The following is an 18151-nucleotide window of genomic DNA, read 5'->3' on the forward strand; positions in this document are numbered from 1 at the left end:
AGATTTACATTCAAGAAGCAAAATTTAATGCACAATTGTGATCTTAAGAGATTTCACTGGATTTGACTAAAAATAGCAAGTGATTGTATTTGTACAATGAATGAATCTGTAACGTATTTGAAGGAGGGACCGGAAGCTGTGGAAATGCACTGAGTAGGACCTGTCCATATTTCCTTTTCTTGCCCATTCTTAAAAAAATGATCTATGGGCAATGGAGAATCATTGACAGCTTTAAAGCAGGAGAGTGACATGCTCAAATTTGTGCTTCAGAAAGCTCCTCTGACTGCAGTTTGGAGGGTGGGTTTGAAGAGGATAAAACAGGAAAAATCTATTCATGTGTATGTAAAAACCTCATGAGGTATCCTAATACTGGTCAGAAAAATGAAGTCACTTTCCCATGCTTCACACATGGATACTTTAATGTCACTGATTGAAAGGAGCATGTGGCAGGTAGGGCAACAGTGTCTCTGGTAGGGACCAGCTTGTGGCCACCCATCAGCCTCCCTGGGTGGCATTGTTTAGAGAATTCATGTGGACTGGATTACCACCTCCCAGATGCGCAACCCCAGAGGTGATCAGGTTTACACAGACAAGGGACTGATGGATCGATTAGAGTGCTGAGTTACTCATTTACAATAAGAAATATAACTGCCAGAGGAACAGAAGTGCTGGTGTCATCACAGCTAACACACTCTTATGCAGATCACCCTGGAAAGCCAGAGGATAAATCATAAGGCTGCTCCGTGTGCGTGGGGAGCTGGCTGTGTGGACCAGTTCCTGAAGGCGTCAGACCATGGAAGCTTATGCGCCTACCTCTGGACCAGTGCTAGGTGCCTTATTACCAGCTGTCCTCCTGGGACTTTCCGGCTCTCATTCTTCCAGCCTAACCACACTGACTCTGGTTAGCATAACCTTTAAAACGTATGTTTCTATTGACTAGGTTATTGCTGAGTCTCGATCTTTAGGTAACGGTTTGTGTCTGATTTTATCTATTTTTATTAATTTTTTGAGAACATATCCAAAGATTATGAAGTATTTGGTTTATGTGCAGTGCCCCTGCTTGGTTTTGTTTCTCATATTCTTCTCACTTTAGCATCATGAAAATCAAAGGTTGGCTACTGGTTATTTGCAGCAAAAGTAAATCTTACACATCTTGTTGTATATTCTTATGCTTGGATTTAAATGATTGATTAGAGTTTAAAAAAAAGACTTAGAGGATCATATTAACTTAGGAACCATTAGGAAATGACATTTAAGAATTTATCAAATTAAAGGTAAGGGGTGATTATTAGAAAAGGTTCATTTTTGAACAAGAAAAAAAGGCATCAGAAAATGCATTGTTTCTGAACAAAGTGATTATTAGTTGCTTCAACTAATATCTCTTCTCCCCTCTACCTATCCCTATGCCCAAATTCCAGAATGTTTATTCTTTTGCAAATTCTACATAACTGTATGGTTTGGCGTTCTTCATGTCACTTGAGTAATTCATTCATTCACTTATTTTATTCAACAAACATTAAGTTACTGTTTTATGTATGGGAATACAGAGATGAATGAGACATACTCCTTACCCTTCAGAGAGCTTGGTTTAGAGGAGCTCCCTTAGAGACACATAAATGGGTAAGTAGGATGATGTTATAGATGCTGGAATAGGTGTATGTCTGGAGGTGACACAGCGAAGGCAGTGGACGTTTCTACCTGCGACTTCAGGAAGAGTATACCATACTTGAGCTGAGACTTAAAAATGAATAGGGATTCACTAGGTGGAACATGATTCCCTAGGGGGAAGGAACAGCAAGAGGAAGGCTCTGGCAAAGCAGTGTATTCAGGGAGTTGACAGTGGGTTCATATAACAAGCAGGGAAAGGGTGCACCCTCATAGGGGAGGGTCCTTTACATCATGCCAAGGAGTTAAACTTTATTCTTCTAGGTAAAGGGGTTTCCAGAATAGCTTTTATGCCTAGTTATGAAATTCTCGGCTAATCTGCCCTATTTTCATTCATGTGGCATGTGAAAGCCAGAGTTAAATAATGACGAGATAGATGAGAAGTGACCATCCTCTTTTCCCTGAAATACTTCTAAGCAATTCTCTTGCCTGTAACCTACTCATTTGTTCAGTTTTAGCAATGCTCAGGAGACAGCATGATTGCAGGTTCAGCTGGCACTTGAGAACTCAGTCCTTTTCCATCTCTGTCACTAACTCACTGGGCACCCTGAATGTGTTTAACCATTAGGTGAAGTCTATGAGCCTTGGTTTCTGTAGTGTGAAATGTAGATAATTATCACTCATATTCGTGTGCCTCATGGGACTTCTTAATATTTATAGTGGCAAAATACTTTGCAGTCATTTTTATTAATAGTTACCAGATGTGTCATAAGGAGTAATGAACTTATGATCTGAAATGTTTTGAGCTCCTGAAATAGAAAGCAACTGTCTGCACAGGGGATATGTAACAGAGCATTAACATGCAAACAATACACATTTGGCAATTTGAGCTATGTGGGAGAGACAAATGGCCCACTTAAGATTTCAGTATACTTTGCAGGTATTTTTTTTTATATATATAATTTTATTTATTTATTTTTTTCCCCCAAAGCCCCAGTAGATAGTTGTACATCATAGTTTCACATCCTTCTAGTTGCTGTATGTGGGAAGCAGCCTCAGCATGGCCGGAGAAGCGGTGCGTCGGTGCGCACTGGTTCGAACCCGGGCCGCCAGCAGTGGAGCGCCACACTTAACCACTAAGCCACGGGGCCGGCTCTCCTTTTCGTCTTACCATCCAAGTTCAGGCTCTTATTAGCTCTCCACCGAACCGTTGAAGCAACTTCTTAATTGATCTCTCCAAGTTTAGTGGCTCCCCATTTAAGGATTAATCCTCTGTGAGCATAGCTCTTATCACTGCTCCATTCAGTAACCTTTGATAGCTCCTTATTGCCTGTGAAAATCAACCATGAGCTCCCAAGGCCTCCTCCACTCGGCCCTAACCTTCCTTCCCGCTGGTCAGTCTAGATCACTCTCTCTTCCCCAAGACCTCCTGAAAGATCAAGTAGCTTTTCCAAGGGCAGAGATGTGAGTTGAGGGAACACATCAGCCACAACGGGCAGCCTTCCTTTGTCATGCCACTCTTCATGCGTGGTGTCCCTCTTCCCTGGGAAAAGCTACTTATTCTTCAAGCCCTATCTCAAAGTAAAATCGTCCTCGTGAAGTTATTCTAGGCCTGTTCTGTTTATGATCCCTTCTTTTTTTTTGGTGAGGAGATCAGCCCTGAGCTAACATCTGCCAATCCTCCTCTTTTTTTTTTTTTTTTTTTTGCTGAGGAAGACGGCCCTGGGCTAACATCGGTGCCCATCTTCCTCCACTTTATATGGGACGCCACCACAGCATGGCTTACCAAGCAGTGCGTCGGTGCGCGCCCGGGATCCGAACCAGCGAACCCCGGGCCGCCGCAGCGGAGCGCGCGCACTTAACCGCTTGCGCCATCGGGCCGGCCCCTGTTTATGATCCCTTCTTGCCCTGAATCTTCTCTGCTTTTAAACTTCTATTCTAGGGCTGGCCCTGTGGCTTAGCGGTTAAGTGCGTGCGCTCCGCTGCTGGCGGCCCGGGTTCAGACCCCGGGCGGACAACCACACACCGCTTCTCCGGCCATGCTGAGGCCGCGTCCCATATACAGCAACTAGAAGGATGTGCAGCTATGACATACAACTATCTACTGGGGCTTTGGGGGGGGGGGGATAAATAAATAAATAAAATTAAGCTTCTATTCTAATATCTATCATTTTCCTTGATGTTTTAGTTATTTGCGTACATGTCTTTCCCCCAAACTAGATGCCAATCTTTTGAGAGCAAAGCCCGTGTCTTTCCGATTTTTGAGTTCCCCAGAGCATTTTTTGCAATCCTTTGTGCACTGAGACCTAAGTCTTTGTTGAACTGAATTTATACATTGAATCAGAGCTCCAGTTATCTTCTTCATGGAGGGCAGAATTGTGGAAAAATTTGAAATACACGGGAGGAGAGAGTACTATAGTGAATCCCTGTGTAATTTAGGAAAATTTGAAATATACAAGGAGTAGAATACTATAGCGAATCCCTCATCACCTGGCTTTGATAAAAATTAAACGTGGCAAGTCTTGTATGTCTATACCCCCACTCTCCTTAGCATGTACCTTCCAAACATCCTCTGTTGGAGAAGTATCTTCTGGTGGTCCTCACTTGTGCAGAGTTGGTGTCTGGCAGCCGCCACTACCAGCACCCCACAGAGGGCGGCACCACGCAGTTACTAGCACGTGACCTGGAGAGGCAGGTGTGGTCAAAGTACTTGACATTGCACTCAGGCCCCATGCAGACCTGCGCTAATCTTATTTTTGACACCATTTTTAGCCATTTCAGATGTGTGTAATCATCCAGTTTCCTGGTTCACACTAAAGTGGGAGTCGGGGTGGACATCGTTATGAAGCAGATATGTTGCCTGATCAGGAGGTGGTCCTTGCGAGTGAGTGATGGTGACAGGAGACCTGTGAGCCATAGACGTGAGGTCTTCAGCTTAGTAGACTGGGGCCATGAAGTCAGGGCCCAGGGGCCCTGGGCACCAGGAAGCCCTGTGGGTCCACTGGATTCCAGCACAGTGTTACAGTCAAACTGGCCCTTTAATTCATTTCAACAAATATTTTTAAAGCATTTACTGGACTTTTCCAATTACTCTGAGTCGTAAAGTGAAGTGTAATTTATCTTTGCGTGCTCTGTTTAGGAGGGCAAGAGTCATATCTTAGAAAAGGTTCCATCCTGGGTGGGATTTTTACATTTTTATGCTTTTTACATTTATGGGGGGAATGTTTCACCCCAATCTTGTCTGTTTTAAATAAGATCTAACTAAAGAATGTAAGTATTTTGGAGTTTGAGCTTTAGAAACTTTTTTTTTGTCTTTACTAAGAAATATGCTGTGAACACCTTTCCATTTGTGGGGGACTTCAGATACTATGGGGAAATTAGACATAAAGATAAGCAGCCCCTGCCCCCTGCCTTCAAGGACTCTAACGTAGAGTGGAGGATACTTGCTTGAAAAGAACTCCACTGTCACGGAGTTGACAGTAGAGAAGACAAGGAGAGAACTCCTGCGAGGGAGACCCGGGGCTTGCTGAGAGAGAGGGAAGGAGGAGTGTGTCATGGGAGTGCAGGGAAGAGACTTTCCTGGTCAAGGACTCGAGGGAGAGCCTGGAGGGTCTTGTCCTTCAGGCCCTCATCATGTGCAGTGGCCTTGCTGCCACCAGGGCGTCTTCCCTCATTCCGTTCCGTTGGCCACTCCCTTTGTCTTTCTTAAACACACCTCTGATGCCAGCTCTCCCTGGCCTCGACCTCCTGGTAAGCCCCCAGTGTTTGCAGAGTGCAGTGTGTATTCCTTTAGTTCGTCCCTGGGTCCTTCTGTTTAGCTTATCTCCTACCATGTCCTACTTCATGTCCTTTCCTCTGTGCCTTTTCTCAAATCCTCTTGCTCTTCCCTTACCTTCAGCAGAATTCATCCCTTCTGGGACTTTTCTCCCAAAGTCATTCCCGAGGCGTGATTGATTATAGTGGTCCCCTTTGCCAAAATGCAGTTATGTGGTGCTGAGAACTCAGGTTAACACCCCCCTAAGTGGGCCATCTTGTTCCAGGTGGGCTCTTCTCTCTTCAATTAAGAGTGTGGGCTGCCCAAGAGGAAGAAAGACTTTTGGGTGTCCACCCTGAGTCCCTGCAGACTATCCAGAGGGTCTTGATGGCATGGAAGCCTTTGGCACCTGGATATGCCATGGAAACTGGGAGGACCTGGAGTGCTTAGGGCCAGAATAAGGGAAATGGAAAGATATGGAATTTACTTCTCTAGGCAGTTTAGATTAGACAATAGATAATGGATCAGTGACCCAATAAGAGAAAAGACACTTGTCCTGTGCAGAAACAAACCCCGATTTTGACCCCTCCTGTGAGATAGGACCAGGAGTGTTTGTTCTGCCAGGATGGAGCCCTCTTAGAGCTGAGCATTCTCAGGTGAGCTGAGGTGAGGTTGGTTGAGGGATTAAAAGCAGAAGTGGTGGATTCCTGGTTTCTTTAAGATGATCACTTCTGCTTCAATGTCCCACTGCCATTGGAAACTCAGCAGCTACTAAATGAATTTCTGATTCCTTCTCCTCCACAGTTACCAGCTCCTTCTCCTGGCATCCCTTTTCCTTTACCTGGTGCTGATTATTTTTTTACTCTTTTTTAATGTTCCTTGAACCACGTGTCCATAAGTAATGACGTCCTTTCTTGTGATGTTGCTTGCACCTATAAATTCAGACTTTTATCACTGCATACCTGCTCTGTGGCTGGAGTCTCATTAGTGATTTGCCCACCTTAGTCTTTAGCTATTTCTCCCATCAGTTTGCCTTCCGCCACCTGATCAGTCTTCTTGGTCTTCTGCTTGCTTTGCTCAGGCATCTGTGGTGGTCCTTGTCATTTCCTGACTAGGTTAGTTTCAGATGCTAAAGCCTCTGTCCATAGATCTTCCTGCTCTGTCTTATGCCCCAGAATCGTGCTCCAGCCAGACTGGCTTCCTTCCTCCTCCCTTCCTGGGACTACATCGCAGTCCTCCTATTGCACCATGAGTTTTCCCTGGCCATCAATGCTTGGTTTGTATTCCACCTCCTACCTGCCCCATCTTTCCTGTCCCGATCACTTCTCTCTGTAAAGTCCTGTAATGCCTGTAGGTACAGACACAGCCCTTGAGTAACGTGTGGCCCGCATGAGTGGAGAGAGCGCCTGAGAGCGTGTCAGCACACCATATATGTTATTGGTTTTAGCGTGTGTCTTGGGTTGCTAGCGGGGGGCTGAGCCGCTCGCCGTGCGCCTCATTTCCTACATTTCCTTGTGTATGTGACGACCCGCGTGCTTGGCATGCCTAATTGGTAGCAACTTGTTAGAATTCCTGAAAGTTGTAAAAGTTCACTTCGGGTGGGTCCTCCTGATGGGCTCTCCAGTCTGTACAATTAAAACTTTCTCTGGTTTTCTCTTGATCACCCTCACCCCCCATTCACTTGTTTTCTCAGCCGGTGCCCCGGATCCTGGTGCAGTCTGCCCTCCCGGATGTGGGGACGATCAGGTTGGCGGAGGTGAGGTGGCTGGGCTGGGGTGGTGCCTTTGCAGGTAGCTGCCCCACATATGGTGGGTGGCCCTGATGCTATAATTGTTTGGTCCACACCCATGTTTTTTTTAATTTTAGCATTCTCATTTTGATAATTAACTACAATATAGGTCGCTGTCTTCTCCCTCTGTTTTCCTTGTTACACTTGTCTATTTTCAACTTGTTAATCATATGATTGCTAAACTTTTAGGTGCTTGACTGCTAATGTAGTCTGCTGCTTTAATAGCCCACTGCTAGGCAAAGGCGATTTCTATAAACAGAACAATCTCCTTATTCTAACTGTTTGCTTAATTCTCAGTTTTACATTTCATTCTGATTCATGATATCAGCGTGAAAAGACTAATGCTAAGCTGGGGAGAAAATAGTTTCTTATGATCTCCCACAGATGAACAGCACTTCTCATCTTATGAATAGCAAATCTGTTTTCTCCCACTGTGCGTTCATTCTCTTAGGAAATGCTCTGTCTTCATAGGAAAATTTTATTTATTAAAACAATAGCAAAAAAGACCAAATAATTTGAAAGAAAATTCAGAATTCACTCCATGAATTTGCTCCTTTCTAAATGGCCCTTTCCAGGACATCCTTGGTGTTCACAAATTGAACTGAAGATAGATCCGTGGTCCCCTGCTCTCCCCCACAAGTAGTGTTTATGATTTTGCTGAGGCAGGTCGGGGGTCCCAAGGCCAATGAGACAGAGTGGGACCAAGTCCCTTACTGATGAGGACACCTGACCTGCCACAGCATCTGCAGCTCAGGGAGCTTTGCAGCTCATCGTGGTGGTTTTCTCAAGTCTAGGCTTTCCCAGCAGCCTCTGGAAATGTTCATGGTAAGGGCATAGCCCAAAGACGGCAAATAGGTTTCCACTCACATATCAACTCCAGTCAAGTGGGAGCGGCTGCCTGCCGCGCTGTAACGGAAGAAATTTGAGGCTGTGCGCAGGCTCAGCAGGAGGGAACACTGCAATCAGCGCTCGCCTCCTGCCACCTTTGGTCTCTTCTTTGTCGTCGCTGTGGATCTGACCTCTGATCCCTGATTTGTCACTTACTGGAGGCTTTGGGTAAATCCTGTAACCTCTCTGGGCCATGTTGTAAAATGAACATGATAATACTTCCTGGCCTACATCAAAGGATTCATGTGGAAGCAAATGGGATAATACCAGGGAAACCTAGGGCACTGTCACTAGACTGTCATCTCTACTGGATAGGACCTAGCTGGCCCTTAGCAGACTGCTGTCAATCTGGTGATGATGGGGTCTCACCCAGCAGAGAAATGGGAAACACATAGTCTTTCAGCACCATAATTATCATTCAGATTCTAGACTCTCATAATTTTGTTTGTGTAGTCTTCCCTGTCTGGTCAGTGATATTAAAAATAAAATAGAAAAGAATAAATAAAACATGTACAACTTGCAAAAGAAAAATGATTGAAGGATTGCCTAATCTTTTAGAGTATTTATGCTGGTGACAGTTATTGATCTATTGGATTTAGTAAATTTTGCAGCCTAGAGATCCATCACAAAAATGGGCTGTTAATCTCAAGAGGTGCCGTTAATTTCGTACCCTGAAAGTGTGCCTGGTGGGGAAAGGAGGGCCCCCGGAGACAGGAATATAAATGACAGTTCACGTGAAAGTGCATGATTTATCGTACTGCTGAGTTCAGCCAACTAACTGTAAGAGACTTATAGATCTCAGCTGTTTCCCAGTTCAAATAAATCCTGTATTTCAAATGGAAAATGGCCATTCCTGTAATATAAATAATCTTTCCGTAAATATTGGAAACATATTTCTTTTTCTGAACAGCACCCCTCTTCACCGCACCAGCCCCATTCCCTGTTCCTTCCGGCTCTTTTCCCCTGTCATTGTGAATCAGAACAGAAAGATAATCTGCCGCTTTCTTCAAATGGCTTATGTTATCAAGGGAAGAACACCTTACGAGCGCCTCAGAAACAGTAGACTTTGGACGGACAGTGGCTGTCGTCAGTCCCCGTGAGATGGGGCTCTGTGTGTCTGCCAGCGTGACTCAGACAGTGACGTGAGAGGGAGAGGCCAGCTGCTGCGGCTCCCTCCCCGCTCAGCTGCTGCTTGGCCTGTCTGCCGGGATCAGAGGGCCCCTGACCCGTGACATGGGACCAGCCTTCAGCAGCAGCCTGAAAGACGGCCTCTCAGAGAAAGGGCACGGCCTGCGGGCAGCCGCTGTCCCCTCTTCTTTCACCTGCCTCCCAGCCAGGAACGGCCATCAGCCAGCAGGCCCGAGGTCATTTCTCCTGCCTGGGCCGGTGCAGCTGTGCTCAGGCACTTGCAGATCCTCCAATGAGATCATCATTTCAATTTTGAAGGAGAAAAGTGCTCTTCTGGCCTATAGAGATTCTCTCAGTCTCTGTGTGAAGTCAGTGGTGGGGAGGGGGTCTGTTTCCACAGGAGCAGAGTTCTTAGCCTGATTGCAGGGAGGTGGGGATACTGAGGGGGGGAGGAGGGAATTGAGATTTTAGTGTGCGCCTATTGTGTGCCATGCTCTGTGGTGAGGGCCTTCACCTGCCTTGTGTGGCAGTCCCTTGTGTGTTGTTTCCCACACCACCAAGCAATTCTCTGACACCAGCTGGCTGTCCTACTGTTCAACTCAATTCTGACACTGTCGAGCTGGAGGTAGCGGCAGATCCCACAGGTTAAGCGCTTAGTCTCACAATACCGCCCCCGCTTTGTGCTTTAATCACAAGTCTAGGTTGTCACCTGTGCTTCTGACCAGCTGACTACAGATTGGAGTTCCCAGGACCCTCTCCTTGGGTTTGATTAATTTGCTAGTATGGCTCACAGAACTCAGAGAAACATTTTACTTCCTAGATTACCGGTTTATTATAAAAGGATATAATGCAGGAACAGCCAGATGGAAAAAATGCATAGAGAGACGCATGTGGGAAGCAGCATGAAGCTTCCCTGTCCTCTCCAGATGTGCCCTTCCTCAATCTCCATGTGTTCACCAACCTGGAAGCTCCCAGAAGCCCGTTCTTCTGGCCTCATTGCATAGGCTGATTGATTAAATCATTGGCCATTGATGATTGATTTAATCTCCAGCCCCTTTCTCCTACCCGGAGGTTGGGGGTGGGATGGAAAGTTCCAACCCTCTAGTCACAAGGTTCGTTCCCCTGGCAACCAGCCCCCATCCTTAGGTGCAGGCCAAAAGTCACCTCATTAACAAACTCAGGTGTTGTTGGAAGGGGTTTCTTATGAATATTAAGACACCTTGATTGCTCTTAACACTTAGGAAGTTCCAAGGGTTTTGAGAGGTCTGTGCCAGAAACAGGACCAAGGCCAAATATATATTTCTTATTGTAAATCACAACGTCACAAACAGCTGTTAGAATCTCTGGTTTATATAAAAGGTGAGGAGATGGAAGGGCAGGCCCCTGGCATCTTGCTCAGCGCTCAGCAGGGTGCAGAGTGCAGCGCCTGCTGGGAGTGGAGTCGGCCGCTCCGTATTTGGTGCCTGAGAAGCCAGGTCACGTGGACGGAGGTGGTGGAACTGATAGAACCAGGTCTGCCCTACTGCGTGGCAATGCTCTTTCACCAGCAAAGCTGTGACGTTTCCACTAACGGCAACAAAATCTGTCTCTCTCCTTTTGAATTCTAACCAGTTACGCTTACTCCTCTCCTGCTTCAGGCTCACCAAGAGGGCGTGGGGGTTAGTGCGGCTCCCGATGTGACTGTGCAGATTGCCCCCGTGGTGAAGATCTACGACAGACCAACCAAAGTGCCTCCCCAGCAGTCCGTCACTGCCAACACCCAGGCCCCAGAAGCTCAGGACGGGCCGCCCAGCCCCCTGAGCGAGGCCTCCAGCGGGTACTTTTCCCACAGTGTCTCCAGTGCCACACTGTCTGACGCGTTCATCCCTGGCCTGGATGCTGCTGCCCAGGCTGGCGGGCAGATGCCCGGCTCGCCCCCTCCTGCCCTCTGCCAGGACACCCCGGAGACTGAGCTCTTGTTTCCATCTACTACTACCAGGGCAGACAGAGATCTTTCTGTCCAGTTGGAGGGTCAGAGCAGCCTTCCATCACTGTCCGTCCCAGCAAAGCAAAATGCTCGGGGCAACAGCAGTGGTGCATCTGAGGCTAAGGAAGCAGTTTCCTGGGAGAAGCAGAAGAAAGAAGCAAGCACTTCCCTAACTCATCTTCCCACTTCTGCCCCTCAGAAGGAATCACCCAGCCAGCAAGGTGGAGAACTTTCCTCTGCTACCAAGCAGCTAGGAAGACCCGAGGACCAGGTGAAGCCGGCTGCCAGCTTAGAGCTGGATGTCTGCAAACCACAGCTGCCTTCTGGTCTCCTCCCACAGTCGCCTGCTCCAGCATCTCCATTCAGAATCCAGAAGGTGAGGACCTCTGAGCTGAAGTCGTTCACACGCATGCTTGGCGGAGACCCCGGCTGCCCCTCTGGTGCTGAAGAGGACCTGCTGGCCTCAGGAGGGCCGGGCAACTGCAGCTCCGGGGCACAGGCCCTGGGAAAGCTGGAAGTTTCCTCAGATTCTGAAGAAGCCAGTGAAGTCCCAGAGTGGCTCAAAGAGGGAGAGTATGTTACAGTGGGCACCAACAAAACAGGCATCGTGAGGTACATCGGGCCGACCAACTTTCAGGAAGGGACGTGGATCGGAGTGGAGCTGGACTTACCTTCAGGTGAGTGGCGCTGTTGGGACAGGTTCCGCACACTGGAGGCGACTTAGCATGTTAACTCTGGTCTGCCCCAGCGCTGCCAAGAATGTGTGCCTTTGGGCACATCTTGTGACCTCTCTCAGTCTCCGGGTTGCCACTTTTCAAAATCAGGAATTTTCGCTAGATAAGAGTTTCCTAAGCATTTTAAGAGTCAGGTTCTCTTTATTTATTTATTTATTTATTTATTTATTTATTTATTTATTTATTTATTTTCCCCCAAAGCCCCAGTAGATAGTTGTATGTCATAGCTGCACATCCTTCCAGTTGCTGTATGTGGGACGCGGCCTCAGCATGGCTGGAGAAGCGGTGTTTCGGTGCGTGCCCAGGATCCGAACCCGGGCCGCCAGCAGCGGAGCGCGCGCACTTAACCGCTAAGCCACGGGCCGGCCCTAGGTTCTCTTTTTTTAACCTCCAGAAATTTTTCAGAAACCTAAAACATTAATTGAAAGCCACTATAAATTTGGTAATGAATTTAAATGCTGGTTTTTTAGTCACAGAAGCAGCTGCATTTGAAGAGTAACAGCAGCTGTATCTGCCGACTTTGCTCAGGTTACAAACACTGAGGCCCGTGTGGACGTTCAGAGGTCTCACTTGTTCCTAAGACATCCCGAGGCTCCTTGGCTGGCGGGTTGAGAACAGAAGATGAGGTGATCCAGTAAGATCCACCGTTGCAGGCTCGCCAATCTGTGAAGCCTCATTTAGAACGGCACAGCTTAAAAGCCAATAGATCATCATTTTCAGAAAAACTGAGGGCATGACTTAAGGAAATACTTTGTCCTTCAGATGTTTTTTTTTAAACAGCTTTATTGTGATACAATTTACATACCATCAAGTCCACCTGTTTAAAGTGCACAATTCAATGATTCTTGGTATATATACAGAGTTATGCAACCATCACCATAAGCTAATTTTAGAACAGGTTGATCACCCCAAAAGAAGCCACTTGTCTATTAGCAGGGGCACAACCCCTCCCCCGGCCCTAGGTAACCATTAATCTACTTTTTGTCTCTAAATTTATATGAAATGTCCTAATCTGGACTTTGATATAAATGGAATCCTACCATACGTGGACCTTTGTGCCTGGCTTATTTCTCTCGGTGTGATATTTCCAAGGTTTATCCAGTCGTAGCCTGTGCGAGCACTTCACTCCTTCTTCTGGCCAAAGAATATCCTTGTATGGCTGCCCCACATGTTGTTCATCTGTTTGTCAGTTGATGGACATATGGGTTGTTTCCACTTTTTGTCTGTTGTGAATAATGCTGCCGGGAATATTTGTGTATAAGATTTTGTGTAGACACTTGTTTTCATTTCTCTTGAGTAGAGACCCAGGAGTTAACTATACAGTTAAGATTTTGAGGACGGCCAGACTGATTTCCATCCTCCCTTCCCACCAGCGGTGTAGGAGGGTCAGGCAGCCTTTCCATTAGGTGGGGGTTGGGAGCTGTGGAGACAGGTTTGTAGGAGAGCTTGTGGGTGTAGCTAGGAGTGGAGATGGAGGAGCTTTTCTTGGTCGGGATTAGGGGGAGAGGGCTCTGTGAACCGCGAAGGCTTCTGCACTGTGACTGTCTCTGGGCCCCTAGGCTCAGCTGTGAAGTCACTCACTATCTTTAAAAATAATTTTGGCAAAGAATGTTATAAATTGGAAGTGGTTCTAGAAGACTGATGTAGCATAGGCTGGAATATTTTTTAAGCTCCATTTCTGCTGGAATCTGAAGGGGAATTGGGAAGGAAGTTTAATATTTGCGGTTGAACTCAAGAATTAAAGGAGATTAGCAAACAGATGAAATCCTCCAACAAATAACTACTGAGTTCCCACCACTGTCCGGGGTCCTGAGGATACTTGGTGAGCAAAACAAAGCCCCTGGTTTCCCCAGACTTTCATTTTAGAGGGGAAAAAATTACCAAGTCAACCAACAAACAAAATCTGATAGTACTAAGTGCTATGAAGAAAATAAAATTGATAAGTGGATAGAGGATGGTGGGTGTGGCCATATTTTAAATAACATTGAGGGAAGCAAAGGCATGAGTGATGGAAGGAGGAAGCTGGGCTGGGGGCAGCATCAGAGGCCAAGGGCCCCGAGGATACGAGCCCCTCGGCAGGCACAAGCGCGCCGCATTTCAAGGGCAGCAGGAAGGCGGGCCAAGGAGGCTGGAGAGGTGCGGTGGCCGGGTCACAAAGGGTAAAGTATAATAGGAAATCATTGGAGGGTTTAAAAAGACGACTTTGTTTTAGGAAAATAGACTTGGGATGAAGAGTGGAGACAAGAAGCCAATTAGAAGGCTGCTTCAGCTGCCCAGGCCAGGGATGAGTGGTGGCGGTGGAGGTGGAAGGAAGTGGTTATGTTGGAAAAATGTGACAGTGAAGCCCCAGGACTGAGGGATCATGGGACGTCAGGGAGGAAAGGAGCCAGGCGGACACCTGAATGTGGCCTGAGAACAGGGTCATGATGCTGCTGTTGGCCGCATGGGAAAGCCTGAGAGAGCAGGGGAGGGCGCGGGGTAGGAGCCCAGGCGGAGTTGGGGTGCAGGCTAGACGTGCCGGTGGAGGTGAGATGGCAGAGGGGGCCCCCCTTGGGCTGGAGGCACAGCAAAGACGCATCAGGGTTCATGGAGTGTATGGTGGGGTGGGCGAGCCCCTTAGTGGGGAGCAGGGCTGGGCACAGCCGTGGGCCCTGCTGAGGGTGAGACTGGGAGGGAGGAGCCCGGGAGATGGAGGTGGGAGTCCCAGGAGCCAAGTGACAGCAGTAGCCAGAGAGCGGGAGAGATCACCTGTTAGATGCCTCAGGAGGTGGGCCCAGGTGATCCTAGTTGACCTTGAGAGGAGCTGGTGGAGGTGGGCATGTTTGGAGCGGGGTAAAGAGAGAGGGGCAGGTAGGATATGCAGACAGGGAGTATAGAAAATTCATGATGGTTTTTCCTATAAAGATCATGTTCCCCACCAGCCCATCACCACGGATGGTGACATTTAGGAGTCAGGGCGGTCCCTTTGTTCAGTCCCCCCACCCAGGACTGTGTCCTCCTCCTTCACCTTAAAGCATTTTCTATTCGCTTTTACAAGGGAAACTTCTTCACTCCATCTTGACACATCAAGCATGACATCTGACTAGCTACAATTTGGCAGTTTGCCAGTTTCCATCTACTAGATTTAGAAAAAATGGTCATTCTACCAACACCATCCATCCTAGATTTACATTTCAACCCTCCAGACTGAAAATGATCTGTGCCCCAGGGTGGGAGGGGATGCTGCCAGCTCTGCTTTGGTGGCTTGCCTGCACCTGGGTGTCAGAAACGGCAGGGCTAGCACGCCGATGTCACGCCTGAGGCCACCGGGGGGTTTCTGTCTCCAGTGACCACTGCATGCTGCCCAGAAGACGGTCGCCCTGGGCCCGGCCTCAGTCATTCAGGGGTGAGCCCGGTGCGGGCCACCTGGCAAACGGGGGTCCTGCAGGGAGGGGGGCCGTGGGGGCAGGAGCAGCCGTGGGGAGACCCCTTTACATCTGCTCTTCCTTTCCCCGCAGGTAAGAATGATGGCTCCATCGGAGGGAAGCAGTACTTCAAGTGCAACCCCGGCTACGGGCTGCTGGTGAGGCCGGGCCGGGTGCGCAGGGCGGCGGGCACAGGCCGGCGGCGTAGCGCGGGGCTCAGGCTGCAGGGCGCCCCTGAGCCCCGCAGGAGCAGCACCCTCTCCGGCTCCGCCACCAACCTGGCCTCCCTGACGGCGGCCCTGGCCAAGGCCGAGGGCACTGCGATGCTCCGGGCCGACCGGAGCCACAGGAACCCCGAGAACCGCAAATCCTGGGCCAGCTAAGCCGACGCCCGATGCGTGCCCTCCCTGGTGGCATCCTCCCCCGTCCTTCCCAGGCTGACACTGACAGAGGAGGTGGCCGGTGCCCCTTCCAAGGCTTTCTGCTGACAGCTCTGGGGTGGAATTGGAGCTGAGTGGGCTGTGTCACCTCAAACCCCCTTCCCCTGTGGGGGCAGGGCCATGAATGCTTTTTGCACAGTGCAGGGCTGGTAACCTCTCCCTGTTTCTCCCAGGTCTCTGGAAGCTTTATTTCGTCGTCTATCCGGAGAATGAGGAGGCATCTCCGCAGGGTAGCGGGGTTGAAGGTTGCATGGGGAGCAAGGGAGCGAGGGCCCCGTCTCCATGTCCCTGGGCCTGGGTGTTTCCCCACCTGGGGCTGTTGCTCTGGTTTCTGTTCTGGCAACCCTGTTAATCTCTTAATTTAAAAAATAATCATAACTAGTGCCTTTCCTTCCCTCAGAGGCAGGGTGTCCTCCTTCTGCCCCTAAGGCTGGCACCCCAGCCACCCAACCCAAGTCCTGGCTTGCTCCTCAGGCTCATTGCCTCCTTCTTGCCTCCAAATTCCCACACCACTCACACGTTCCCGTAAGTGCCTCCGCCTGGCCTCCTGGGGCTTTGGCACAAGGGCCTGTGTGCCCAGAGAGGGGCCCTGGGCCTGACTCCTCACCTTTCCCTCTTAGAAGGTTTCTTAGAGGTTTCTCTGTGGGTGTTTTAGTGTCTTTATATCTAGAAAGGTTTTTCTTCTTCGCCACTTATTCCCTTAACAGAGTGCTTGGAATATATTTATTTATATTTATTTTTCCAAAATTCAAAATTGTTCGCGAGCCACAATCGTCTGCCCGGGTGTGAGTGCCCACGGCCTGCCTTGCACGTCACCACCTCCGTGGCCATTCGGGAGCTGCCAACCTCCTGCCCCGGGTGGAGGTTCCCAGAGGGGGCAGAGGATGACTGCCCCCCGTTATGTTCCTTTAGTGCAGATACACAAGTGGCCTTAGTAAGATGACAGTGAAAACTTGGAGAATCATGTTGTGCTTCTGCAGTCAATGACAAAGTCAGTCAGAGGCATCATGACCTTATTTGGTGCAATTTTGGTTTCTGGGAAGGCCCTTAGACCAGTTTAGCTTCTCGGCAGTTCTCTACCCTGACTTCCTGACTCAGCCTGGGGGCCTGTGGCTTGGCAGCTGGGCCCTGGAGGAAGAGCCCTCCCCCGTCCCTGCGGCTGGCCCTGGTGCTTATCCCTGGGACCTTTGCAGAGCCAAGGACCAGGTCCGGCCTAGGCAGCGCATCTTGGACAGCCCGAGACATCCCAGAACATCGCCACCTCCTGCCAGGACCCATCTGGTCCCGGAGCCCTTTCCTGCTGGGCTCACTGGAATGGGGTCTGGGGAAGCTGGGAGCCTCGCAGCCTGGGGTGCTGTGGGGGGCGGGGGGAGCGCAGGGCTGCCGGGGCCCATAAACCTCCCTGGGGAGCCAGGGCTTCTGGTCTTTCCTAAGGCAATAAATAGCCCAGTGACCTCATGCTGCACATTCGGCCACCTTCCCTGCCTGTCACCACGAGGGCCTTGTGAGCCTGCGCTGGAGCAAGAGCCCAGAGGACCCCCCGCAGCTCAGAGACGGAAGGCCTGCCTTGGGATTTGCACGCGGCACTCTTGGCTTCCTCTTTTTAGTTCTCACGCTTAGAGTTAAAAAGCATCCAGAAAGCTTCTTTTTGAAAAATCTCTGGTTCTCCAGGGATTTGCAGCCCCTCAGGAGAAGGAGTGCCAAGTTCCCTGGCCCTGGGCGGGCTTTGTGGGGCCTGGGGCTGCCGCCTGCTCAGATGCCCGGGAGGAGCGGAGGATCCCACCCTCCGGGAGGCCGGCCCGCTGCCTCGGGTCTGCCTGCCAGACGGGCAGCTGTTTGCGGGGTTAGCTGCCCCTGCTGCCCCTCTCCCCAGGCTGGATAAACTGCAGGCTGGGATGGAATCGGTGACACAGCTTGTGCTGGCCTGGCCACCATCCCACCCCAGGGTCGCTGATGAGACCTCAACCCGCCCAGAGCTGTGGGGCTGTCATTTCCAGACAGGAGGACAGGGCCAGGCATTTAAGAGCACACCCCTTTTAGCTTTGTCTCAGCAAATAGGCACGGTTTGAGAGCTGGAGGGGTCTTCTCACAGAGAACAGGCTAAAACCAAGGAAAGTTCAGTGACTTTTTTCCAGTTTACAGAAGTGTCAGCTTCTGACTCGCAGCCCGGGCTCCCTTGTCCCGGCGAAGCCCCAGCCAGTCACTCCTCGGAGCACCATGGCCCCCTCCCCACCGCCCCGGCCCTGGCCCGGCACGGCACAGGGAGCAGACGGCCCGGCGGCTCAGAGGCTCTGCTAGGTCATGTTCATTTAGCCCAGCGCTCTGCGGGCCGCTGGCTGGCCAGGGCTCCCCGGCAGGGCCTCCGAGCTCAGTTCCCCCAACAGCCGCCTCTGGTGTCCATCCTCGCCCACCCAGCAGCCCTGGCCTGGGAGGTAGGTGTCTT

The 18151-nt window shown here is 49.7% G+C and overlaps 1 protein-coding gene across 3 annotated transcripts in view; it reads left to right on the top strand.

The window, feature by feature from the left end:
* KIF13B (kinesin family member 13B) overlaps positions 1-17479 on the top strand; it is a 196265-nt gene extending 178786 nt beyond the window's left edge. For 2 of the 3 annotated variants that reach the window (XM_058550417.1, XM_058550415.1), the window contains 3 exons: positions 7053-7115; positions 10802-11807; positions 15362-17479. In XM_058550417.1, coding sequence (XP_058406400.1) covers positions 7053-7115; positions 10802-11807; positions 15362-15651 — 1359 coding nt within the window. In that variant the 3' untranslated portion in view covers positions 15652-17479. The remainder of the gene's footprint in view (positions 1-7052; positions 7116-10801; positions 11808-15361) is intronic. The other variant, XM_058550416.1, reaches the window with a different exon arrangement.
* The last annotated feature ends 672 nt before the right edge of the window (positions 17480-18151 follow it).

The sequence above is a fragment of the Diceros bicornis genome, chromosome 11 (genome assembly GCF_020826845.1).
Source record: "Diceros bicornis minor isolate mBicDic1 chromosome 11, mDicBic1.mat.cur, whole genome shotgun sequence".
Taxonomy (NCBI): Eukaryota; Metazoa; Chordata; class Mammalia; order Perissodactyla; family Rhinocerotidae; genus Diceros; species Diceros bicornis.